This window comes from Hemibagrus wyckioides, linkage group LG03 (genome assembly GCF_019097595.1).
Source record: "Hemibagrus wyckioides isolate EC202008001 linkage group LG03, SWU_Hwy_1.0, whole genome shotgun sequence".
Lineage (NCBI taxonomy): Eukaryota > Metazoa > Chordata > Actinopteri > Siluriformes > Bagridae > Hemibagrus > Hemibagrus wyckioides.
In genome coordinates this window covers 21,400,822-21,428,468 of record NC_080712.1, presented here as the reverse complement: position 1 = coordinate 21,428,468, position 27,647 = coordinate 21,400,822, and the positions used below count along the sequence as shown (strand labels likewise).

At 39.2% G+C, this 27,647-nt stretch overlaps 1 protein-coding gene across 2 annotated transcripts in view; it reads left to right on the top strand.

Moving 5' to 3' along the window:
• Nucleotides 1-27,647, top strand: part of atrn (attractin) — a 56,480-nt gene that overhangs the window by 15,225 nt on the left and 13,608 nt on the right. For both annotated transcript variants that reach the window (XM_058380617.1, XM_058380606.1), the window contains 22 exons: nucleotides 1,004-1,206; nucleotides 3,403-3,571; nucleotides 3,677-3,767; nucleotides 3,876-4,125; nucleotides 5,825-6,008; nucleotides 6,227-6,381; nucleotides 9,997-10,081; nucleotides 10,817-11,025; nucleotides 11,499-11,620; nucleotides 11,918-12,056; nucleotides 12,312-12,493; nucleotides 12,646-12,862; nucleotides 13,317-13,502; nucleotides 13,760-14,008; nucleotides 14,137-14,274; nucleotides 14,359-14,452; nucleotides 15,109-15,161; nucleotides 15,742-15,836; nucleotides 17,247-17,325; nucleotides 17,447-17,604; nucleotides 23,732-23,793; nucleotides 26,571-26,649. In XM_058380617.1, coding sequence (XP_058236600.1) covers nucleotides 1,004-1,206; nucleotides 3,403-3,571; nucleotides 3,677-3,767; nucleotides 3,876-4,125; nucleotides 5,825-6,008; nucleotides 6,227-6,381; nucleotides 9,997-10,081; nucleotides 10,817-11,025; nucleotides 11,499-11,620; nucleotides 11,918-12,056; nucleotides 12,312-12,493; nucleotides 12,646-12,862; nucleotides 13,317-13,502; nucleotides 13,760-14,008; nucleotides 14,137-14,274; nucleotides 14,359-14,452; nucleotides 15,109-15,161; nucleotides 15,742-15,836; nucleotides 17,247-17,325; nucleotides 17,447-17,604; nucleotides 23,732-23,793; nucleotides 26,571-26,649 — 3,199 coding nt within the window. The remainder of the gene's footprint in view (nucleotides 1-1,003; nucleotides 1,207-3,402; nucleotides 3,572-3,676; nucleotides 3,768-3,875; nucleotides 4,126-5,824; nucleotides 6,009-6,226; nucleotides 6,382-9,996; nucleotides 10,082-10,816; nucleotides 11,026-11,498; nucleotides 11,621-11,917; nucleotides 12,057-12,311; nucleotides 12,494-12,645; nucleotides 12,863-13,316; nucleotides 13,503-13,759; nucleotides 14,009-14,136; nucleotides 14,275-14,358; nucleotides 14,453-15,108; nucleotides 15,162-15,741; nucleotides 15,837-17,246; nucleotides 17,326-17,446; nucleotides 17,605-23,731; nucleotides 23,794-26,570; nucleotides 26,650-27,647) is intronic.

Genomic DNA, 27,647 nt, shown 5'->3' with positions numbered 1-27,647 from the left:
ATGTTCCAAGTTGTTTAACACAGCTAGATATAAATATCAGGAAATGAAAGCTGACATTCTGCTCTCTTGTCATATTCATCTTTTATTCTTAAACCTGAATGTCTTCCGTGTATAGCAAAAACAAAAGAGCAGACCTTGCTGTTTTAGTGCTTTCAGAGGAGACTGTAGGTTTTCCAAGGATTTGGATTCTTGGTTTAGAGAGGTTGATGATGCCGAGCTCTGGTGCTTATTGGTGCGGTTTCTATAGCGACTGTACTCATGGCGGACCTCCTCCTTCCCAAAGGAACACAGTGGAGTGCAATATCAAAAGAACATCAAACAGAACTTCTGCATACACTCATTCACGCTACATACACACGCTCATGCATGCTCCATCAGACGCTCCTCCATTATACACGCAAAAAACAAGGCTTACTGAAGGACATCAAACAGCTTGTCTGGGTCCCTCTCCCTCTCTCTCTCTCTCACACATAAACCACAAGCTCTGTTTAGCTCTAGAGGAGAGTGAGCTGCCTACTAATGGGGCAGAGGTAATGCCAGCTTAGGTTTAAATGCAGCTTAATTTTAGCAGCCTAACACAGTCTTTTTGTTATTTCTCAGCTGAAACTAATGATATTTAACATTTCAGTAAGCACTAATATGACAGCCAGACCATGTCTCATAGGTTCTCTAATGTAATTCATTAGAAGCCACACATTTTTCCAATCTCTGTGTGTGTGTGTGTGCGCTCTGTAGTGGTTGAGGTTGCTGAAAGGGTAATTGGACCCTCCTTCTTTGAACAAATATATAAGCATTTAGCATTTGTCTTCTGTTATGTAGATAAACAGTAGCTTCAAACAATATGACAATATTATGTAGCACTCTGAATACTCGTTTTTATCCAAGCCTTTGATAGACAAGCAAAGATAATGAGGATTTAATATAAGTGGTGTCCTCTTATACACATGAAAGAAAAATACACTGCTAAAATCTCTCTCTCACCACAACCTTTTCCCTTCCTCAGGATAAATATGTGTCCTAATAACTGCTCAGGCCGTGGCGTGTGTCGTCTGGCTAACTCCAGTGCCGCGGTGCAGTGTGAGTGTGAGGAGGGCTGGAAAGGCGACGCATGTGATGTCCCGTACTGTGCCTCAGACTGCGGCTACCCCCTGCAGGGTCGCTGCCAAATCAGTGACAAACGCTGCCTCTGCAACCCCGGCTGGCAAGGTGAGCCACCTCTGTGTGCATTTGCAAATAAATCAAAAATAATATTCACAGAAAATGGGGAAAACAGAACCTCTGTTTCATTATACTTCCGTTAATGGTAGGTTCCGTTACTGCTGTTCAGTGACGTGTCAGCTTGCTCATAGCTCATGACTCTGTTATAGACCAATGATTTGTATATGCAGTCTGTGCTGGAGACTGAGGTGTTTTACTCTCTTCAGGAACTCAAATATTTATAACATTTTAGGAATTCCTTTTCTCTAAAGCTACTTTCTGAGGCTTCTTGAAATATTAACCTTGGGATATTAGTCCCATAACTCTGACCTTTAGCATTTGCCATTTGCTAGAGTCGGGTACTTTCTTTCACTACTGCAACCAAGAACTCTGCTTTAACTACACTTTAACAAGATGAGTCTATTAGTGACCTGATTTTGGTCTGAAAGGCTTTATTATTATTAAAAATAAATTTTATTATTATTAAAATAGTTTTTTGTTTGTTTGAGGCCAGTTCACATTTGTGTGCATACAGTGCTGTGTCCATGTGGCCTTGTAAGTGGAAATTTGCAAGGTGTTATAATGTCATTTCCCCCCTTGCCATGTTTGACATGCGAAGTGGAAAAAAATGGACACTGCCATGAAAGCATATCTTTTGTTTGCTCCGTCAGGGCATGGAACGCTTGTAAAAAGGGCATGGAAAGCTTGTAAAAGTCCGGCTTGCAGCCGGACTTTTACAGTTACAGGCCTTAGTGGTGCATCATTGATGCATCATTGTGAATTGAAATGTCAATACAACAAAAGTAAAGAGTAAAGAATAAATAGTGAGTACTGTTAGCCTCAAGGAAACTGAGAAAAAAGGTCTTTTGACATTTTGTAGTAGTAGTACATTTCAGGGATTCAGCGCTCCTGTGCATGAAGGTTGCCATGTCTGGAAATATAACTGAAGGAAATGGCACTGGACATACTGGCAGTTTAAAATTAAGAGACGATTAAATTGTTATTACACAAAGCTTAGTGCATATACACAAATGAGGCATAACATTGTGAGCACTGAGAGGTGAAGTGAATAACACTGATGATCTCCTCATCATGGCACCTGTTAGTGGGTGGGATATATTAGGCAGCAAGTGAACATTTTGTCCTCAAAGTTGATGTGTTAGAAGCAGGAAAAATGGACAAGAGTAAGGATTTGAGGGAGTTTGACGAAGGGCCAAATTGTGATGGCTAGACGACTGGATCAGAGCATCTCCAAAACTGCAGCTCTTGTGGAGTGTTCCTGGTCTGCAGTGGTCAGTATCTATCAAAAGCAGTGTCATGCTTTGGGCAATGTACTGCTGGTCCTGCCATCCATGTGGATGTTACTTTGACACGTACCACCTACCTAAGCACTGTTGCAGACCATGTACACCCTTTCATGGAAACAGTATTCCCTGATGGCTGTGGCCTCTTTCAGCAGGATAATGTGCCATGGCACAAAGCAAAAATGGTTCAGGAATGATTTGATGAGCACAGCAATGAGTTTGAGGTGTTGACTTGGCCTCCAAATTCCCCAGATCTCCAATTCCCCAGATCTCAATCCAATCTAGCATCTGTGGGATATGCTGGACAAACAAGTCCAGCCCTAAGTCCAGTCCAAGGCCCTACCTCGCAACTTACAGGACTTAAGTAATCTGCTTATAGAACATCTTGGTGCCAGATACCACAGCACACCTTTAGGGATCTAGTGGAGTCCATGCCTCAATAGGTCAGGGCTGTTTTGGCAGCAAAAGGGGACCAACACAATATTAGGTGGTCATAATGTTATGCTTGATTGGTGTATATATGGAGGCATGGTTAGCTAGTTAATTGCAGTTTTTAAAATTCAGAAAATATTTAGTATATATATAAAATATAGTACCATATATAATTATTATATATAATATAAGTTGCTCTATAGGCTATAAACTATGACTGAAGCTGAGACAAACCTGGCAGTACAGTTAACCTTTCCAGTACTGTTTCTCATTATTCACTCCTCTCTTCTCTATGATTGCTACTCTACTGTCCCTAAAGGATTTTACATTTGTCTTCTGTCTGTGTATATCTAAGTAAAAATATGTAATCGTGTGTATATGTGTGTATATGTGTGTATATGTGTGTATATGTGTGTATATGTGTGTATATGTGTGTATGTGTGTGTATGTGTGTGTGTGTGTGTTGCAGGCCCTGAATGTTCAGTGTCTGTACCTGGTAATGTTTCTTTCTGGACACATGAGGAGTTCAGTGGACACAGCCTGGCACGGGCATCCCACAAGGCTGTGGTGCATGAAGATGTCATGTGGGTGATCGGTGGTCACGTGTTCAACTACACAAAGTACCAGATGGTGATAGCGTGAGTCTCAATGCACCAAAAAAAAAAACACATTTACATCCAACTGCATATGGTATGATTATTTACACTGCTTTCCCTGCCTCCCTCTTTTTCTGTGTCTCTCAGATTCAATCTTTCCTCCCAGAGCTGGATGTCTCTGAATCGTACAGCCAACTCCGTGAATGCACGTTATGGTCATTCACTGGCTGTGCACGAGGTGTGTGTATGCATGTGCCTATTCATGTAGGATGTACTATACAGACTGTAAGCACTTTTAAAACACTTTACATATAGACTAATATATGTGTGTGTGATATTTCTTCAGGATAAGATTTATATGTACGGTGGGAAGATTGATTCTACGGGGAATGTGACATCTGAGCTGTGGGTGTTTCATATAAGGAATCAGTCTTGGGAGCTGCTGAACCCACATGCTAAAGAGCAGTATGCAGTGGTGGGTCACTCTGCTCACATTGTTCACCTCCAGCCTGATGGATCAGAGCCAGTTATGCTCGTCATCTTCGGTCACTGCCCTCTGTACGGATACATCAGCCAAGTGCAGCAGTACAACATTGGTTAGCAATTCACCCATTTTCTTCTACTTAAATGAATATTTTCACCCAACATTGATTTTTTTTTTTTTTTTTACACACATTTACTTCATCTCTGTGGTATGTGCAGTTGCTGATTTCTGTGGTTTCCTTTTGATTTATCCAATTTCATGAATAAGGGTCCGAGAAAAAAATGGAGAGGTGAAGAAATTGAAGGATAAATGGTTTGAAAGGTTGAAAAATATCAGGAGTAGTTGGTACTAGCAAGCAGTTGTTTTGAGATTTAGATGCAAAATGTGTCAAGACATTTCAGGCGCAGTGGAGGCACATGAATCTCGCACAAAATCTAAGAAGCACAAGTATTATCCTAGCAATCATGCAAGATGATTGTAGCTTGCTAAGTAACGCTTGTTATGACCCATTGAGGGAAAAAAAGATGAAGGCTATATTTGAGGTAGACTGGAAAGTCAGTAGCGTTGAAATTTCTAACCTTTCTAACTAAGATTGTGAAAGCACTTTTTCTAACTGCAAAAATGACTTTGGGTAAAGAGGCAGTTTAACATTCACGATAGTAAATGCAGTCATTCTGCCTTAAAGACATTTAATCCTCGCTAGCTAAATGTGATTTGTTCGAGATTTGTTGAAGATTTTGGATAGTTGCATGCTGCAGGGAAGTGGAATCAATCTAGTTCGTAATCAGAAACTGGCTGCCAGAAATGTCTGTGATGTTCCTGCTAACACACTCTATAGAGGACAAAGTTATAAATGCTTAAATGGCCTAATAAAAACTTTAATAAAAGAAATTCATCCAACAGTTTGAATGAATAGATATCCCCACTGATGTTAGCATGAACAGAGATCAGTAACGGGTTGAGATAAGGAAGCTCCAGGCAGGCAGATGATGTGAGACTCAGGTGAGACAGACTGATGTGGATGATGCTGATACTAGCCATTCTTTACAGTGTTGTTTTTCCATTACTGGCTGTGCATGTAGAGGTCAGCAGGACATATCGTACTGCATTTGAATTGATTTCACTTTGAAGGGCAATATATATTTTGGCTCGGGGAAAACGTAATGGTAGAAAATGTCACAGATTTCTTAATTATTGTACATTAAATTGGTATGCACACTGCATGTGTGATGGATGCATATTGAGATGCTAATTTCTGGCATAATTCTTACTGGTGTATGATTAAATATTTAACTTTTTTTTTTTAAACCAGAAGCCGTAAAAAAAAAAGTAGAATTTCCAGCTGTTTTTAGGCTGCTGTGTTCAGCTCTGAATTAAAAAGAGGTTTTTTAAGGCTCCTTTTAAAATGAAGACTTTAGGAATATGCACGTTTTCCATAAATGTTTCTTTCTCTTTTTTCCCTAGCCTTCTAGGTTGAAATGTTATGATTTTATTGTGGCAGATTTATTATGTATTTACTATAAAAAAAAAATAGTTTTAGCCCGTTATTGTGAAGTGGTGTGAATAGTGTGACCAGCAGGGGGCTCACACCCCTCTCTTTTCCCCTCGCTCTGCACATTAGCAGCTAAACACAGAGTCACACACACAAACCCAACAGTGTCCTGATGAATTGTTCATTGTTTTTCAGATATTTGGCAATTCATTGTTTATACTGGTTGAAAATGTATAATAGAGTCTAAGGGTTAAAGGGGAATAAGAAAAACTAGTTTGAACCTCTCTGAATCGACTTCTCTGTCTTGTTCTGTATCCAGAGAAGAACAGGTGGAGTGTTTTGGAGACCACTGGAGCACTGGTTCATGGCGGCTATGGCCACAGCAGCGTGTATGACCCTCTAACACGTTCTATCTACATTCATGGTGGATACAAGGCCTTCAACGCGACAAAGTACGGTCTGGCTGGTGACCTGTACCGCTACAATGTCGACAGTAGCATGTGGTAAGTGGGTGGAAAAAAATATTATTGCATTGAAATATCCTGCATTTTGGTTTAAGGAAATTATCACTAAGTCTCTGGATCCACACTTTGTATATCATTGTACAGCAAATGTCTGTGTGACTCTTCGTATGAGTTGTCAGATATATGCTTGTCAAGCTCCTTGACAAATATGTGGAATAGTTCCTCTGTTTTATTCAGTGATGTAACACTGGTTTCAGGTCAATTCTGAGGGACAGTGGGTCTTATCGCTACCTCCACACAGCCGTGCTCGTAGGTGGGAACTTGTTAGTGTTTGGCGGAAACACCCACAACGACACATCCATGAGTTACGGCGCCAAGTGCTTCTCTTCTGACTTCATGGCCTACAACCTGGGTGAGTAATGTCAGCGAGCAGTCAGTATCAGCATTAAGAAGGTTCATAATACAGACTGAATGGTTTTGGTTTGTTGCCACGACTTCATTTTACACACAAATCTCAGGTTTTGGGATCACTTTGCATATTTCAGCTTGATTTCAGCTACGGAGGAAGACTCCATCAGCCAGTCCATCTTGTGGGAGATGCTCCAGGAAGCATGGGGTGAAATCTCATCAGATTATCTTGAAAAATTGACCGCGAAAATGCCCAGACTGTAATTGCTGCAAAATGTGTTTTTTTTTTTTTTTTTTGAAGGCAAAGTTTGAAGAAAACATTCATCATTTCCATCAAAATCATTATTTCTAACTGTTCTTTTGCTATATTTTCTATTCAGAGTAATTTCGTGTGTGTTTCCTTGGAAAACAATAACATTTTTGAGTGATCCCAAACTTTTGAGTGGTAGTGTATGTGTCAAAGATGAATTGTAGAAATCCTTTTCATTTCTGAAGTTCTCATTCACAGATACAGCTCTGGAAAAAAAATAAGAGACCACTGCAAAATAATCAGTTTCTTATGTTTTTTTTCTTACAGGTCCATGTATTGGTGAGATGAACAGTTTTGTTTCATTTTTTGTGAACTGCTGACAATATTTCTCCTAAATTCAAAATATAACCATTGTTATTTAGAGTGTATATTTAATGGAAATGACAACACATCAAAATAACCCAAGATCATGCAGAGCTTTAATAAATAAAACAAAATGCAAATCATTTGTAATCAGATAGTGTTAATGCTTTGGCTAAATAACTTTAAGAAATCAGTATTTGGTGGAATAACCCCGATTTGCATGTGTTATGGCTCCATGCTCTCCACCAGTTATTCACATTGCTGTTAGGTAACTTTATACCACTCTTTTTGCAAAAAAGCAAACTCCAGAAGATTTCAATAGGGTTCAGATCTGGAGATTGGGCAGTGGTCTCTTATTTTTTTTTTTTTCTAGAGCTGTATGTCAACATGTACTTAGTTGAAACACCCACGCTTTTCCTGGGATGATTGTCATGTATACAGTAGTATAATTATTTAATGGGGGGAAAGAGAGAGGAATGATTGATGTAATTAAACCTCATTGTAAAAACACTTATCTCTCTCTCTCATAACAGTGACTTGAATGAAAAGCTGTCAAATTTGCGTTTGTCTGAGAGAGGTGATAATGATGTATTTAATCAGAGAGTTTGGCTTGTTTTTTTCCACTTCAGTAATTCTTGAATACTGTAATCAAATGTAACGATCGATGCAATGATTCAAAAGAGGGAAAACAAACCTACCTTTGAGATTCACTATTTTGTTTTGACCACTCATTTTAATCAGACGTCTGATTTCACACTTTTTACACTTGTTTCACAAGCAGAAGCGTTAATCATGCTTAGGCTGCAGGTCTGTGATTTAAACTGACAAAAAATGATCTTCTGCAACCCTCTGTGTGAATCCATCATAGTCATATTGGTATATTTCAGACGAGCGGACATACAGGATTGTGATTCCCAGAAACTCCAGCAGAGGGCAACTTGTATTAAGATTTGAAACCACAAACCCTCTGAAGAATGCCCTTGTCCTTCGCTACATCTCCTGGATATTGCCTTTCATTTGTTAGTGACCTAGATTTCATTTGTAGCAGTCAGGTTAGAATTTGTTCAGCTTTGTGATGGTGAACACATTGTGATATGAATTGTTAGCTTTACATTTAATTACCCAAAGTCACAGCCTGTTACATGTGTACAGAACATTAAGAAAACTCAGTAGTTTTAAAAATTTTCACTAAAAATCTAACTGTCATTGTAAACATGTAGATAATAGATCTTTCATGGCCCTGAAATAACCATGAGAATCATCCATCCATCCATCCATTGTCTATACCCGCTTTATTCCTAATTAGGGTCACAGGGGTCTGCTGGAGCCTATTCCAGCACACATTGGGCAAAAGGCAGGGGTACACCCTGGACAGGTCGCCAGTCCATCACATGGCCACATATAGACAGACAACCACACACACTCACTCCTATGGGCAATTTAGAATCACCAGTCAACCTAATGTACATGTTTTTGGGCTGTGGGAGGAAACCGGAGTAAACCCACGCATGCACAGGGAGAACATGCAAACTCCACACAAAAAGGCCCCTGCCTGTTCAAACCTGGGATTCGAACCCAGGACCTTCTTCCTGTGAGGCAACAGTGCTAACCACCAAGCCACTGTGAGAATCAATAACCATGAAATAATCTTTTTTTTTTTTTCCAGTAAAACAGTGATATTATGTAGTTCTCGGGTACTTAGATGTTCTTTAAGCATGTTCTTTTCTCAAAATGATCTCAATCTCATTACCATGGCTTCATAGCAGTCATACCTTTGCCCCATCCTCGGGGAAGTACCTGCTCTCTGTGTGAGAATGCTGTGATTTGCAGTTTGCCCGAGGATAGTCCATGCCTGAGATGTTTTAAATGTAGCCTGATCTTGCTGCAATCTCGTGGTCTTTTTTGTAAAGAAGTTTGACATTTTTTGTGAAGCCTTTATATTTAACTTGTCTGAGCATGTGGAAAAGCCCACGCCTAGTAGGCCTTGTGAGTTGTAGCACACATCCAGCCCTGTTATTATTGCAAATAAGAATATGTAACTGTATGTAGATCAAACTTAACAACTTACAACCTGGTGGTGCCAGTAAACTGTGGTGAATTTTAGATTCACATTTCATGGCAAATATTTGGTTCTGCCTTTCAGTCTCCCCCTGGCTTCTCAAACATGTGCAGTGCCTTTTTGTTCAATTTTTGACTTATTCTCGTCAAACTCCTCTACGTAATGAAAGTTGAAAGCAGCCATGCAGTCGTATACTGAGGCAGTTCGAAATGGCCACCATACCTAGCTATACTACTGCTATAAGGGCAAGCATATCAGCTGTTTATATTATTATGTTCCAGAATATATCATGCCATCTCTGCAGGAAATTGCCTGTGAATGCGTAATGTCTGCAGTTCTTTCCCCTGATACTCAGGGTGTACCAGAAATTCATTTAACAAAGTGACTGTTTCCATCAAGGGCTTGGAGCAATTTGCAAGCGGGCAACAGTACAGCAAAAGAGCATGATGCAAACTCCATATAAATTAGGAATATCTAGCCTGTTGCTAAGGTTTATCATGCCATGGTCAAGATAGGCAATATAACAGTGGTGCTGTAAATAAAAAAAAAAAGATGAGGAGATTCGTTCTCTCTGGCTTTGAAATGGTCTTACTGTACAGTGAGTGGTTTTCTTCTGTTCTCCATTGAGCTGCCCACCTCCATCAAGCTTCTCACAGTGCTGGCAGTATGGAATGGAGGCTCCAAATCATGGGATGCAGCAAGATTCACTCACGTTGAGCTGTAGTAGTTGTTTGTGAACCACAGCAAAGAGACAATGCATTATGTTTTTTTCTATTATTTTTCAATGCATTTTATATAAATTACACTTCCTATTTAGAGTGATCAATCACAACCATCTATACGGGTTTTTTTTTTTTTTTTAAACTTCTGCGTCAGGTTAAAGATAAAGATGTTGGTTTATAATTATGATGATGGCTAATTGTTGTTTCTTCATTCCTCCCTTCCAGCATGTGATGAGTGGACTGTGCTGCCCAGACCTGAACTTTACCATGACGTCAACCGCTTTGGACATTCTGCTGTCTACTTCGACGGGTAACCCCAATCTCTAAACATTTTCTTTACCACTTGGTCAAATAATCTTATGCCTTATGGTTAACCTTATGGTTTCTATAGCTCAGTTTGTAAGTGAAAGCTCATCTCCTATGCAAAGATATGGCAGGTTTCAGGTTTGATTCTAACTACATTTATGGATTTTTTTATTATGCGAGCATGGCAGTAAATCCGCTGTGGGACTAATTCCTTCAGTAATCTACTTTAGCACAGATTAGGCAAATTAATCGCAAAGGAAAATCCTGAAATAGTCGACCCCACTTCAAACAGTTAAATGCAGATCAACAGGCACATTTATGCGAAGATACACAGCTGTGTACACTCAGTAATACCCCACAAAGCATTTTTTTATTCTCTCTTTTCGCTTTATACACCGTACAGACACCAGTGATATAAGCTTTTTGTGATCCGAGGTATATTATGTATAATTATGTATATTATGCTTCTGCTCTTGTGACCCATCTCTTTGGCTTAATCTCTCTGACTTTGTGACTTCCTTGTTAAGGTAGAACTTCACTTGTCAGCTCATCTTTAGCTATCGATCTCTTGAGCTAACACTTAGCCTTTTTATCTCCATTTTCCTTTTTCACTGTTCTTATCTTACCCTCTTATCTTTTATATTAGGTCTGTCTTGTGTCCCCTCCTTTTTATCTTCTACCTAACTGCCTACTGTCAGTTATAAAACTCTGTCTTCTCTCACTCTGTTCTCTCTATCAGGGTAATGTATGTGTATGGAGGCTTTAACAGCCTGATGCTGAATGATATGCTGAGGTTCACTCCTGCCAACTGTTCTGCCTACACTGAAGCGGAAGAGTGTGTGACAGCTGTGCCAGGTGTGCGGTGTTTGTGGAATAGTACCACCCGTTCATGTCTGCCCTGGGAGACAGAAAAACTGCAAGATACAGATATGTGCCTTCCTCGAGTGTGTAAGTGACAGTGAACCTTGAACATTAGTGCACTTTTCACCTCAGTAGTTGGAGTGTGTTTGGTTGTTCTGTCAATTTTATGAAAGCCTATGTTTCACAAGGATGTCATAAGAAAAGATTTTAATTGAATATAGATATAATATAAAAGCTTGCACAAACTGCCTCAGGTTTTCACCCGATACAATATGATTTACAATTTGTTTCACTAGCCTGCGAGTTTGTTTAGAATTTTGGGTGGGCCTGTTGTTGTATCCTTACTAGCCTATTTCCACATCCAAATATGAATGATATTTTATGCACCAGTGGCCTGCCTTAGTTTGATTACAATTCATTATACATGAATTATCATCAGTAATAATTGAAATCTGATTTCAGTTGATCGGGTTTTAAATCGATGCTTCAATCCCAAACATCATTTCGTTAAACCCGTAGCTGAAGAGCGTAATATTGATCTCTGTTGGCATGTATTTCAGATGCAAGCAGTGACAAGTGTGACCAGTACACTGACTGCTACAGTTGCACAGTTAACACCAACGGCTGTCAGTGGTGCTCTGAACGCTGTGTGCCCATCCACAACAACTGCACTGCTTCCCTGGTGAGACTGGACATTAATATTCACAGTGAGGGGCTGTTCTGGAAGCATGTTATACGAACTGGAAGAAATGTGTTAATGTTCATAATTGAAGTGACAGGCATGCAAAAAGAAAGAATGGTATAAACATGCTGCAGGGATATGGGATAGGAAAAAAAATAAGTAAAACAAATGATAGCTTGAAAGAAAGAAATTGATAGAGAGATTAGCAAGAAAGTAAAAGGAAACCAAGAAAATAGAATTTTGCATCAGTCATGTTTTACAGTGCTGTGTGTTTGCTTGTTGTTTTACTCACTACAGGGTGCAATAACAGAGTATGAAGCGTGTCCTAAGGGTGTCCACTCTTATATGTGTAATAAAAAGACCAGCTGTAAAAGCTGTGCTGCTGACCAGAACTGCCAGTGGGAAGCCAGGAACCAGGAATGCATCTCTCTGCCTGGTACTGTCTATGTACTGTATACACAGTAGTGCTCGATATTTTTCATTCCTGCTTTTAAAATGTAATTGTACATTTAATTATACGAATGAAGAGCATCATTCATGTCAAGAGGTGCTTAATTAAGATTAAGTTTCAGAGACACAGGTGTGAAAATGGACCAAGTAAAGTTTTGTGATCAGGTTACCAATTAACCAATATTAAACATGACAAATAATTTTTAAATGATGAAACTGTGCTGTGTTTTTCATACTTCAGAGAATATCTGTGGGGAAAGCTGGCACCTGGTGGGGAACTCGTGTATGAAGCTTATCACGGCTAAGGACTCGTATGACAATGCCAAGCTGGCCTGCCGCAGTCACAGCGCCGTGCTGGCCTCCTTAACTACCCAGAAAAAGGTGCAATTTGTCCTGAAAGAGCTGCAGAGCAGAAGTGCACATGTGAGTGAGGCTCTAAATCATGTAGGCAGCTACCATCCCTGATGGCTTATTATCGTGACCTTTTCCGTTTACTCAGGTGTATGTATTAACAGTTGGTATTTGTATACATGTATAATTTAATAAAAAAAATTTACTGCTGTGTGTGTCTGTAGTCCAAATTGGTGACACCGTGGGTTGGTCTGAGGAAGGTGAATGTGTCGTACTGGTGCTGGGAGGACATGTCCCCGTTCACTAACACCACACTGCAGTGGTTGCCTGGAGAACCCAGTGATGCTGGCTTTTGTGGCTACCTGGCAGAGCCCAACTCCAGCGGCCTGAAGGCAGCACCCTGCATCAATTCCTTTAACGGCAGCCTATGTGAAAGATCAGGTAAACACACTTGGACTGGGAATCTTATTTTGTTGATTTATTCATGTTAAAGTATCAGACTGATGACTGATGATAATGATGATTTAATTCCATTTATACCAGCTTTGTTAAACTGTCAAACCGGATTGGTCAGATGTTGATTCATTTTCTATAACAGAACAACTCTGATGATGGTTCCAAATATAAATGACTTGATATGTTTATATTATTGCACTTGTTCACAGAGAAAAAAAATCATCAATGTCAATACATTTTTGAGACATGCTGTTATTATACAGAAAATAATTCGGTAATCTCGGGATAGATTATTTTCCTGATTTAATGACATGCCTCATAGGGTTTTCTTTCTTACTTGATTTAATTTCTTAATCCTAAAAACGCTGCTGTAAATCATCATGGAAAAATGTATGTTCTCTCCTTTTCCTCCTCTCCTTTTTCTCACTTTGTGATGTAGCCAACCACAGTGTGAAGCAGTGTCGGACCCCCTGTGCTCTGCGCTCCTCCTGTAGCGAGTGTACAAGTGGAGGTGCAGAGTGCATGTGGTGCAGTAATATGAGGCAGTGTGTCGACTCCAACGCTTATGTTGCCTCCTTCCCTTTTGGTCAGTGCATGGAATGGTACACCATGAACAGCTGCCCACGTATGTATTCATGCCTCACTGACCTTTAGATATCTATTTAAGTTACCAAGCTTTAGTAATACCAGATAAATAGAAAATTTAGCACTTCGAAAATTTAGCACTTTTTTTCTAGACTGGAACATAATTATAACAAAAACAGAGATACGGTATTCTCTTTTAATGTCTATGTCTCACTTTAAACCACTGGAACATTTTCAACATTCAGTAGAAACCATTTTATGTGGAATGTGTGTTTAATGGTGTGTGTGTGTCTGCAGCGGAAAATTGCTCTGGATATCGGACATGTTCGCAGTGTTTAGATCAACCTGGTTGCGGATGGTGCACTGACCCCAGTAATACAGGGCGGGGACAGTGCATGGAGGGATCGTACCGCGGACCGATCCAAACCCTCCTCCATGCCCCCTCATCCTCAAGACCTTCCCTCATACCAGCCCCTCAAGCTCTGTTGAATGTAAGCTGGTGTCCACACGAGAACAAATACAACTGGTCCTTTATCCAGTGTCCAGGTATAAATATCAGTGTCCACATGTAGCCACACACACACACACACACATGGTGACACCTTTCTTTCCTATTGAATCATTTCTGATTGTGCTATTTCTCACACCTGTCATCTCCCCTTTTTTCCCCACAGCATGCCAATGTAATGGCCACAGTGCATGTGTCAATGAGAGTATTTGTGAGCGATGTGAAGATCTCACCACTGGCAAGCACTGTGAGAGCTGCATATCCGGTTACTATGGTGACCCCACCAATGGGGGCAGCTGTCAGCGTAAGTGATTGAGGGGAGTTGGCACTTTAAACTCAGTGGAGCACAACAGACTGCAAACTGTGTCTCTGTATGTCTCTTTTGCAGCCTGTAAGTGTAATGGCCATGCCAGCATGTGTAATTCAAACAATGGCAAGTGTTTCTGCACCACCAAGGGCATCAAAGGAGACCGCTGCCATCAGTGAGTAACACATGCTCCTGCACACAAAGCACAAACTTTAAAGTGCCAAGCAGCTTTGGTGTCCCCTTCAACTACATATAAGTGTTTTTTTTTTTTTAATCTTCTGCTTACAAAACTTATGCCTTCCCCTCATGCTTCTCTTATCTGAAGAAAATTAGCATAGTGTGAAGGCATAACCATGTAGGTGGGAAATATAAACCAGGTGCACTTGAGAGATGTTTCACATACTTCAACATTACACGTTCATTAACATTTTTATCATTGAAGCAGTGGAGCTGACTCATCCCGGTGCTTGACTTCTGCATGACTATATGAAAGCAAAACCTGGTGCAGTGTCAAACTACTCTTAGGAAACAACCAAGAAAACTCCTAAAACCATTCACAAGGATTTCATTTGCATAACATTAGTGTGTGGAAGGAGTTTAGCTCACCAACTCTCTCAAGTGTATCTACTCTCTCTCTTTTCTCTCTTTTCTCTCTTTGACTTTCTCTCTACTTAATATATTTCCAACATCAGTCTTGTGCTTTATTATCTCATGTTATTTATTCATCATGTTAATTATTTTTTTATTTAATTACCCCCTCACCACCCTCTCTCTCTCTCTCTCTCTCTCTCTCTCTGTCCCTCCCTCACTCTTTTTCCATTTATCCCTTAGGTGTGAAGTGGAGAATCGTTACCAGGGCAACCCTCTAAAAGGAACCTGTTATTGTGAGTGTACTAAAACGGAACCAATTACACAACACAGGCTGATGGAGAGTTGCTGGCTTTTTACAAAGTGCTCAAGTCTTTTAGTCATTTTCTCAATTATCCATCTAGGTCTCTCTTATTTTTGAGCAGTTTGGCTGGAGTGGGTAGTTTTGGGTCAGAGTACTGCAGAGGATGACACTGGGGTTCCTCAGACTGTTGTCATCCAGTCTGGTTAATCCCACCGCTGTTAACTTTAGGAGGTGGATAGAAGATTAGATCTGCTACTTTAATGAAAGAGAGGCCGCTGATTTGAACCTGCTCAGCAGCACACTTATTATCTTCTTAACCAGTCACAAAGCTTAACCAGAATGCCCTGGGATCTGGGAGGGTTGGGCTGAGCTAGGGCGAGGCTGAGTATTTGAGTGTTTAGGTTTCTGAATGTGTGTGAAGCTCACTGAAAGACTTCACTTTTTAATTCTGCCCTTTTTCAGCCTAAAAAGTAAACATAATACAACTGCATTGATATTACAAATTTATTTCTATATTTTAAGTTGATCTTTAAGAAATTCACAAGACTAATCACACTCTGTGCCTCTTGTAGACACTTTGTTGATAGACTACCAGTTCACCTTCAGCCTGACTCAGGAGGATGACCGCTACTACACTGCCATTAATTTTGTAGCCACGCCAGACGAGGTGAGTGGCAAACTCAATCTCAAATTGTTTGCATACTGTATATATTATGCCTGCATCCTATGAGATATAAAGAGATGTAAACAAAATTTGGCTGTTTGTTAACTGTAAGAAACTCCCTGTCCCCAAATGTCCTAGTGATGCATAAGAAATCTATTGCTAACTCGCATACACTCACTGTTCATTTTATGAGGAACACCTGTTTACCTGCTCACTAATACAGTTATCTGTTCAGCTAATCCTGAAGCAGTAGCACAATGCATACAGTCATGCAGATACGTGTCAAGAGCGTTAATGTTCACATGGAACATCCAAATAGAGTAAAAGTTTGACTTTAACCATGGCATGTCAGTACCAGTATTTATAAAAAACTGCTGATCTCCTGGGAGTTTCACACAACAGTTTTTAGAGTTTACACAGAATCGGGTGAAAAACTTTTAGTTGAAGGTGTGCAGGCTGAAAAACCTTGTTGATGACCAGAGAAGAATGACCAGACTAGTTTGAGCTGACAGGAAGTCTATAGTAATTTAAATATGCTCTCTTTACAACCTTAGTGGGCAGAAAGGCATCACAGAACACACAACACATTAAACATTAAGGTTGAAGAGCTACAACAGCAGAAGACCAAATCAGGTCATGCGCCTGTCAGCCAAGAACAGAAATCTGAAGCCATCATGATCACAGACGTGATGAAACTGGCTATGACAAAAGCCAGCTGATTTTCCTCCCTCTAAATTTCAACTGTTATTCATCAACAGTCTGGGTGAGCCTGTACCCATAATTCTTGGGTCCACCTTAAAGTTGATATTGCATGCATGCTGAGATGCTTTTCTTCCTACCGTGGTTGTAAAGCCTGATTATTTGAGTTACCTCAAACCAATCTGGTCATTTTCTCCTATTAACAAGGTCTTTTCCACCCACAGAACTCTCACCATTGTGTGTAAACTAAGTCCCAGGAGATCAACAGTTTATAAAATACTAAAACCAGCCTGTCTGGCACCAACAATAATGCCACCATTAAAGCTCAAAGGAACCTTTCCTGCAGCTCTTGAACTGTATCTGCTGATTTATTTGCATTATGCTGCTGCCACATGACTTGGACCATTGTGTGTATGCACTTTCATGCAGACCCCTTAGTGTGTTGCCTAAAGACTTAAATCAATGTCTTTTTAAATTATTTATGTTTGTTTCTCTAGACAGGATCACTCCTAAGCATGTTTGTTTATAATAATGCATCATGAGAAGCCTCTTGTATTAAACCATGTATTTAGAAGCAGTTTGTTTTATAACAGGCTGTAGTTTAGATTAAAAATATTTTCCTATGAAAAAAGTATAGCTATTACATTTGTTGGTATACCTGCTCGTCATTTTTATATTTTTATGTTTATGTATTTATTATGTGTATCTCTGTAGCAAAATCGAGACCTGGACATGATCATTAATGCCTCCAAGAACTTTAACCTCAACATCACTTGGGCAACTAGCTTTGCAGGTATGACATTTTCTAATTGCGCTTGATCATGAACCTGTGTATGTTTTATGTAGCGTTCAGGTTACCTTCTTTTTCCTCTTCTCTAATTTTTTCCCCCTCTTTTCCTTATTCTCACCCTCAGCTGGTACTCAGTCTGGAGAAGAGATCCATATAGTCTCTTGCAGCAATATTAAAGAGTTCAAGGACAGTTTCTCCAATGAAAAATATGATTTTCGGAGCAACGTTAATATCACCTTCTTTGTTTACGTCAGCAACTTCACCTGGCCGATCAAAATTCAGGTATGCATCAGTGGGAGACACCAGGGGGTACAGGGGGCTTTGAGTTATATATTTGGGGTGGTTTCTTAACATTTATGGATCCAAAGTGACCATATTATCTTATAGTACAGTGAATCTGAACAGTACAGATTATAATTTTATAATTCAAATGTGCTGTTTTTAATAAGCAGCATAAAATGTAGACTGGTTAGCACTGTTGCATTAGGCAGAAATAATGTGTTACTTTTTCCTTAAAACGCTGTTGGCATGCTACTCAGCATTCGCTCATGTGTAAGCAATTTAAACCAAATTTAGTTATTTAAAAGGAAATTATACCTCTACCTCTTATTATTTTAATTATTTTTGATTCATCATAACATTTCCATTCAGGATAATGTAATTGTCCTAATCACCACAGCTAGCACGGTAATAAAAGAGCATAGTGTAAAATCTAATGAGGAAATTAGAGAACCTGGAGGAAGCTCATGTGAACACAGAAAGACCCAATTGTTCTTTTAAATGTCAGAGCTGTAATGCATTACAATGAATCGTATTGTCTTAACAGTTAATAGGAAATTTCCTGATTCCACACAATCTATCCACACAAGCAGAACTTCCCACTGAATCCAGGACCCTGGAGCTATAAGGCAGCAGCACTACCCGCTGCACCACTAAGCTCAACCCGTAGCATCAATACTGAGTGTAATTGTAGCATAAAACATTTGATGAAATAAAGACACGCAGAGGTACATTTTATTTAGACAGTAACAGAGACGCTTCTAGCAGTTCTCTAGGCCCAGAGGTGTTAGTTGCTAGCTAGTTAAATAGTAATTTTATTTTAACTGCACGATAATAGCAGACGCAACAATAGAGAGACGAAATCCAGCCAGTTTGAGGTTGTTTTCTCATTTGGAAGGAATGGAGCCAAGGGGGGTACAAAAGCATTAACAGGGTTGCGTTATTAAGGCATTAACAGTGGGTGGCACAGCTGAGGATATAAAAGTGTTGTGCCCTCATAAGATGTGACCAAACTTATACACACACACTTTGTTTATAAGTAATAAACAATAATTGTTAACCAAGACGACTTGCAGTTTCAGAAAAAATTCCCATCCCAACTACAACTGAATAACTGCACAATGAATTAACCCAAAATGTTTTGGCACAGGAAAGCCTAGACTTATTTTTCTTGTATTTCTCAGTCTTTTTTTTTTTATTTTTATTTTTTTTTATAGTAAAGTAAAATGTAGTGTGCCTTTCAGATTCACACCACATAAGGAATATGCAGAACCTAGCAATCCTGATCAGTTCAATAGCCCATGTTCATTATGCTATTCATTTTTTTCCATCAGTGTTTTGCTCCAACTGCGTGAAAGAAAAACTACCTTTCGGAGCTCTACGATAAATCCACGTTTCTACCTTATTATTACCATATTATTAGATGGCTAATCAAATGTACGGAGTATTTTCTTGATTTCTCCATTTCACAATGCTTCTTTGTCACGGCTTCCTTTTTAATTTATCGATATTTTGACCATGTGAGACTCCTGTAATTGAATCATCTGACCAAAGATTTCAAACCTGAGGCCTCATTCATCAGCCGTGGCTGTGCAGAGATTTCTGTGTAAACTGTACGCATGTTTCAATGCATTGAATTGGACTGATTAAGCTTTGCTTGTGTGTAAGGATGTGCATATATATATTTCTGCACACTCCTAACCCTGCATATGCATGAACCCCTTGTGGTTGAAGTCTGTCAGTCATATCAGCAAAATTGAGAGTAATTACTGAGTTCAGTGCTCACAGGCTGCAGACAGATGACAGATGGAATGTAAAGTGAAATCCTATAAAAGGAACATTTAAAGATGAACTGGGATTTTGTCTTGTTTGAAGATTTGGCTCATGAAGCTTTGCAGAGTGAGGAATGTTTTTAGCTCCACTGGAAACTGTATGCTGAGAGTGAAGAGTGGATTTTCAGTCGATTTTTGTTTCCCCACTGCAGTTTTATCTCCATTTTACGGCTTTGAGCTGTGGGTACATTTGAAAGAGAAATTGCAGAGGGTCCTGTCATTTCTCAACCAACTAGATGTTAAATAACGACACGATCTTATATTCAGTCATTGATTCGTTGATTGATTAACTACCTAAATCATTCATTCATTCTAAAAAGATTTTATATGTATTTGGGGAAATAGAAGGCGCTATCATATGCAGAAATAGAATAGAGTTGTGCTCCATTTATACTACAGTATCTTTACATCAGTTTATCTTCTTTTGGCATGATCCATGTCATCTGAAACAGGCAGAACTATGCCTGACTTATGTGAAGCCTGACATATGAAATAATTCACGGAAAATTCTATTTTTTGGAAACTGAAGTGTTTACTGGGTCTTTAAGCAAAAAAAAAAAAATTAACATTTTACAAATGTGATTTTTTTTTTGTATCATATTTGATACACCGGGCATTTATGGCAATTTACTGACCACAACAATGTTTATTTTTCAACAAAAACAAAGACTGATTATTGTATTTGGAATGTTTCAAACCTTTTTATGACTTTTATATTTCGCCGTGTGACAGTTTCTGTCCTTGTTCAAACTAAGTTATTTTGTCCTGTGTTGTTGAGCCCCTCTGTCCTCATCTGGTCTACACTTTCATCTAACACTAAAGGACCCTCTCTCTCTGCACTGGTCTGGTTGACACGGTCATCTTCAAAGTCTTCCTCATCACTACTGTCTGAGCTTTCCTCAGTTCCTAAGCTTTATATTTGGAGACCATTCCTCATCATAATCATCCTCATAACTGCACTAAGTCACTTGAATTGCCATCCATACCGAATGCTTCAACACTGTACTTTTTTGACATCTGAAAATACATACAGAACACTGTTTATGTATTGTGAATTGGTAAATATAAGAAATAGATTATGATAATCATTTAATTGTGTTACTGACAACAGAAGACAATTATTAGCAAGATACAACATTAGGTTGCATATAAAAAAAAAAAATCGCATAAATATTTCAATTCCATTAGGTTGGAATCAGTAAACAATTATTTTAAGATGACATTTTAATTTTTAATTAGTTTAATAAATAATAAAAACTTTGTATTTGGCATTGTGGCAGGAATGATGCAGATTGCGTCATGAAATGCAATACAGTGATGACTAAAGGTAAATGACCTTATTTACCTGCTGTATTATATTTGATACACATATATTCAACACGATTTAACATTCTGAAATCATAAATTCATTATTAGTTGCTTCAGTAAAGTGCATATTCATATTAAAAGAAATCAGTATCAACATAAATGCTATTTGTACCATAGCTTTTTCAAAATGAGCAAAGATAGTCAGTCCATGAAGGTAGCCATTTTGGAAATGACAGCCTAAAGCCTGCTATTGACTGCAGAGCATGGGAAAATCATCTAGGGGCAGAAGACAAGTATCAGATTGTATACAACAGGTTTTTGAGGAAAGTATGGATAATGCAGCTGGTGCAGAGGTCTCAGAAAGTCATGTATCAAATATGATGCATTTGGCATTATAGGGTTAATGGCCATGTCATTTTGTTGGGCATATGGGTGACTGCTGTGCACAAAATTAGTACTTGTTCTATGTGCACTGATAAATGAGACCCCAGGGTTTGTATAAGTGTAATCTCATCAAGTCTAATTGCCGTTCAGGCGGACGTATGCAAGGTGTTCATTGACAGTTGTACCTGGACATGGTGGAGTTTATCACTTTATAAGAAGGGCTGTGTCCCATACTGTATTCACCATGATAAAATTACTTTTTCTCTTTATTTTTCCCTCTCTGAATCTTCTGTATTTTATGGCCCAGCTTTCTGGTCTGGAAGCGATTTGGCTCTGCTTTCCTTTCCCTCCTCCTCTCTTCCTCTCCTTCTCCTCTCCTCCCCTGCTCTTGGAGACTTGCATAGAGCTGCAGTATTGGGACTGGAACACTGAGGATGTGGGTTGGTTGCCCCCCTCCCCCCTCCCCCCCAAAAAACAAAAGGGCACATTCTCTCTTCAACTTATTGAAGACATCTAGATTTCAAAACAGTAATGTTTCTCACTTAACTCGACTGTCTGAGTTCTGGATATTACTTCTCCTCTCAGGAAAAGCGTTGACGCGGATAAGCGAGATCATGAGAATCTGAAGAGTCAGTGAGAAGGTGAGCTTGTGCAAGACAGAGAAGCTTTTGTGAAAAAGAGGGGGAGCTTATGGAAAGAAAGAGGAGAAAATGTTCCTCTGAATGAGGCCTTAGAAATGTGATGTTGAAAAGGTCTTTGGTAATCATAGAGGGAAATCAGAGTCAAATGGAATGTTAAGTTGAAACATATGTTTTGTTTTGTGGTGGTGTTTCTTTTTACAGAAAGCAAATGAGCGAGAGAGCGTTAGAATTAGTGAGAAGAGGGAGAATTAAGGCGAGAAAGATGAAGGAGATGGCACGGAAAGGGAGATGAGAAACTTGAAGTATGTTTTCATCTCAGTCTGTAGCAGGAAGATTCCAGCCTTCTGTTTCCTCCTGTGCTTTTCTTTGCATGTGGTCAAAGGCTCAGTGGCGTCTGTAGTTTTTGGCCAACGGCTTTGGTGTGTGTGTGTGTGTGTGCGTGCGCGTGTACGCTCGTGTGTGTACATGTGAGAGCCTTTCATACGTCTTCATTTTGTATGTTGTATGACTTCAGGAGAGGCTGAGTCTTGATTTTAGAGCAAGCCAGATATGGGAGCAGACAGTTCAAAGAAGTAGGCTTAGAGCTTTATATAAATCTAGAAGATATCTAGAATATTGACATAAAGTGAAGGTGCAATAAGATTTCAGTCCTAAATCTCTCCTCCTCATCTGGCATATGAGAGGCTAGCAGTTGTTTCTTCCCTCATATGAGTTCATTGTTTGGCTTACTTATAAGCAGTTCTTTGTATTGTTACCATGTTTTCTTAACTTTTTTATATATTATACATTTTATTCACTTAATTATAATTATTTCATTGTTCAAGATGTGAAAACGTCTTGTTCAGGCTGGCACTTTTCCCAGTCAGATTATTTGGCTAAAGAGGATTTTCAATTCCATTCAATATCATGTGTTGCAGTAAAAGTCTTTCTAGTGACATGCATTCTCAAACATTAAGAAAATTTAGCTTTTGACCTACACATTTCATTTTACAGTGAAGCATTATATGATGGCAGTACGTTTTATAGTAAATAATGATTGTATAACATAATGTACATAATGGCTCATTATTCAGTCTCTTTCCTGCACTTCTTATTGACTGTGGAATAATTTGTCTGTGAACTCTGTGTCCTTAATTAGCCAATCCGTTGTCCCCAATAAGACTGACCAGTCTCACAACACAAGGTATTGCCCCTTTTGCCCTGTTGGTGTCCAGGTACTGTCTATAGAATGTGTCCTTTACGCTATTAGTGTTGAAGAGGGGAAATTGGATATCTGTCCACAGGCCACTCATTTTATGAGTTTATCTGTTCACCTGAACACTGCTGATCTTATGCCAACATATTCAAGAAATCCAGGGCTTAAGTTCAGAACTGAAGTCAAATGTGGCCTTGAGAGGATTTTAGGTTTTTTGATATAAAAGTGATTTAATTGGTTCAGGATAAAAATAAATAAATAACAACATGGATCGGAACCAAGGGCACATTACTGTTGATGAGGTAATGATGATGCATTACAGCTTTGACACTGTGCACCAAAAGTACTAAAGTGAATCTATGATTGTTAAATAGAAGCAAATACTGGCAAAATCCAGGCCAATATCAGTAAGCTATATTTTACATTAGAATAAAAATCATATACAGTGTGTGAAGAGAATATGGCAAATGCGTATGTATGCATCTGAGGAGAAATCCATAATGGCACTTTAGAGAAATTAATAAACATTTCTCAACACCCCCATTCTGCCTAGAATAGAAATTTTACTTTCAGGGGAAAAAAAATGATTAGTTCATGATAACAGCTCAGAAGTCATTAGAGGAGTAATTGTTCAGAGAGCAGGAGGCTGGTGAATATCGTCAGCAGGTGGCAGTGTTGGCCCAGTGTTAATGTTAGATCACTCAATGGGTATGCAGCATACTGCTTGTGGCTTTCCCCAAGTTTTAAACTTATCTTTCCTTCCTTTTCAGATTGCATTTTCCCAGCACAGTAACTTCATGGATCTGGTACAGTTTTTTGTCACATTTTTCAGGTAAGACACTGTTAAATGAATATCAATGTGCGCACTTTCCAACTTTTCCAGTTTTGTGTGTGTGTGTGTGTGTGTGCTCCTCCTTAGTAGTGTGTTAAGTAGCTCTAAGATATAATTCACCAATTTTGTAATATGTTATTTATCTAGTGTTGAGAATAAGAGCGCACAAACACTCTATAGCACCCATTTAAAATATTTCCAGATGTTTGACTCATTGTCTCTATTCACCAACAATAAAGGTATTTGGATAAAAATTAAATATAAATAGTACTATGCAGCACACAGACGCACACATACACACACATAGACAGACAGACAGACACACACACACACACACACACACACACAGTGGTCGACCATGGTTCTCCATCATTGGTTCTGTCAGTCTCTGCTCTGTGATAAATTACACTGACTCTGCACTCTCTCAGCCTTTTGTGCATGTGTGTGAATTTTTATTCAGTTTAACTGTATGTGCCTTTTAAATGTCCTTTTTAAGCCCTTTTTGTAAGATGTCTAACCACAGGGGAAAAAAAACAGGTTTATTGTTTAAAATCTTTGAATACTTGTAGCACAGGAACACATCGGGGAATGTCTGCATTGTTAAATTGCAAAGACCGTTGCTTTTTAATAAGTACATTTCATACAGGGTTAGTCATGCCAGAATGAATTTAGGTAGTGGTTAATTTTTGGTTTGTGAAATAAAATAGACATTTAAATATCAGAATTGAATGAATTATGTATTAAATCAGGTTTAGTAGATTTAATGTTAAATTACAATGGGCCCTTTTGTGGGTATCTCTTTCCTGACTCGAATTAAGTGATATTCCCCACACTCATTTTGATCCAATTCTCAGTCTTTAGTACTAGGACTGGCAGTTCTCATTCGAACATCCATTTCAGTATTTCACTATGGCGATAATAATTCTCTGTGTAGACTGAGAAGGCCCTATTTCAATATGCCAACTTTTGTTGACTGACAGTTACGACATATGCATCAGAAAGGAAGCATGCTTACCCTGTGTTTTACAGCTGACACACTGTCATCATGTCATTCAAATACCTCTTCTCACTAGACTCTGAATGCTCTGCCTTGAAATGGTTGCTTTGGGGTAAGCACCCATGATGAAACACAGTTCAAGCTTGTTTGAGCTTGCTTTTATTTCTGCAGCCCAGTTGGATGCTTCAGGGGCTGATGACCATGATGCTGGCAGGACCCCGTCTTTAATATGGACCTGCAGGATGTGTGCAAACATGTCAGCAGAGAACTTGGGTATTCCCTGGCCCAGCGTGCTCCCTAGGTTCCCGCTGTGAGTGGAAGTGGCTACCCAAAGCCAAATGGGCAGCTAGGCAGCTCTGGCTTCTCTTTCCAGAATGTAGAGAAAAGAGCTGGTTTACATTTTATTGCAGCCCTCTTGGCATTCTGTTTACAGCTGAAGAATAGTTGTGTCAGCAAAATTTTTGGAAGTTGGCAAATCATATCAAGCATCAACTGTTTTTGAAGCAGCACCTTAGCCAGAAACCTGGCTGAGACAAAGGGAAACTTAATATTAATGCCAATGATTTTGTAATTGGATGTTCAACACTCAGGTGTCCACAGATGTACTGCTTGTATATTGTATATGTATCTGTAGATGCAGTCTGCTCTGTCCATTGCCCCTTGCAACGGTGAGGGGAAAAAACAAGTTCCTATCTAGTGCATTGCAGTGGGAAATGAGCTGCCTGTACTGGCGTATCCTTCCCCTCAAAAGTCTCAGTGCCTGAGCCAGTTCCAGTGTCTAGAGCCTCAGTTGAAACCAATTTTGCTCTGCCATGCAAAAAGAAATATTTAAGCCTTACAAGCACACAGCATTCTCTGATAAATGTGTTTCAAGGCTCTGGTTACAATCCAGTTTGGTCGCTTGTACATGAGGGAGTTTCAACTGTGCGTGGCCTCCCTTGAATTGGACCAAACATGCCATGACACCCACCAGACCTTTTCTTGCAATAAATTCTGCTGGGTACCATCGTGTCTAATGGCAGTCACATCAGCTGTGTCTCTTCAGGGCTACTAAATGAGGTCACTAATGAGGGCAGGTCAGTATGTGGAGTATGTTGCTCGTGCCTGCAGCACACCTGAATCTCCTACCAGCTTTTGGCCCTGAAAGATCATCCCATCTTAGAGGGACACTTCATTCTTATTAGGGGGTTGCGGTCCAGTTATTTGCATTAGTGGGCATGCCAAATGACCGTGTAATGTGGAGCACGCTTTATGTCATTGAAAATTAACCCTCTGCCTGGCTTTCTAAAAAAAAAAAAAAGCATCAGATCTGTTGTATAGAGGGCAGTCCTGGCTTCAGGGATTGGAATTTTCACAAATAGGTTGTGCATCAGTTTTAGATGCACTCCAAAAGCCACGATTGTTCTTTATGCCATCAAGGAGAATGCTCAGTGTATTTGTTAGGAAAAAGCAAAGGGAGAGAGCCAGCCTGGACAATTACACACACTTATGCATACATAAATTATTATACAACCCTACAAATATTTTGTTAGGCTATAAGTATTTGTTGGCAAAGTCACAGACATGGGCAGTTTATATCTTACCCAAGGCTTTGAGAAAGAAGGTAGAAAGTTTTGTGTTGTGCATATTCTGTCTTTATATCCTTTTAGTCCTTCTATTTAGTACAGAAACTATTCATCCTCCTTTTCTTCATTACAAATGCAGCATGTTTGTTTGTAAAAGAATAAGTTAGGAGAAAAATTATTTTTTTTCCCCACTTTCTTTACTTTTTTTGTTGCAGCTGTTTCCTGTCTCTTTTGCTGGTGGCAGCAGTTGTGTGGAAGATCAAGCAGAGTTGCTGGGCATCACGGCGACGAGAGGTCAGTGCCTTAGCAGCAGTTGTACTGAATATAAACTTGTACTTGTAAAGTTGTACTGAATATAAATTTGTATTCGCATTGCAGACAACTCTTCATACCACACTAAAGAATATGAATTTCCAAGCAAACTTTTCCTTTGTTAAACAGGCAGTCAAGTTACTACATTGATAAATTTCCTAAACAAATGCTAAGCAATGCTGATCTCTGGTTGAAATCTCTGTCAGTAAGAATTTCCTGCTGGCATTAACAGACAGTAGAGGTCATAAGTTTACAAAAGGCCTTGCAGAATCTGCAAAATTTAAATAATTTAACAAAAAAAAAAAAGGATCATAAATTATCATTTTCTTTATTTAGTTCTGCCCTGAATAAGCTATTTCACATAACAGATGTTTATGCATAGTCCACAGTAATGACTGAATTGAACGCAAAAGAACCGGTTTAAAAGTTTCCATATACCTGCTTTTTCATACTATCTGTCATTACCTGAGTGATCAAAGACTTTTTATATGTTTTGTGATGGAGTCCCTTTGAGCGGTCAAACTGCCCACTGTTCTTCAGAAAAATCTTTTTCCAGCATCTTTGTATTTGACCCCATTCCAGTAGTGGCTATATGATTTTGAAATCTGTACAACTGAGGGACTCGTACACTATTACAAAATGTGAAAGAAGGCAACACATTACTTTAAGAGCCAGGTTTTGAGCAAGATACTCGGTGTAAATTGGTATTTTTCTTGTCTTCTGGGATTCTTCTTCTTCTTCGTCTTCTGGGATTCTTCTTCTTCTTCGTCTTCTGGGATTCTTCTTCTTCTTCTTCTTTTTCTTCTTCTTCCCTTCAGGGGTCACCACAGCGAATCATCTCTCTCCTCATTTATTACATCCATATACCTCCTCTTTGGCATTCCTCTTTGCCTCCTGTCTGGCCGCTCCATGTCCAACATTCTCCTACCAATATACTCACTCTCCCTCCTCTAACTTTGTCCCCCAAACGTCCAACATGA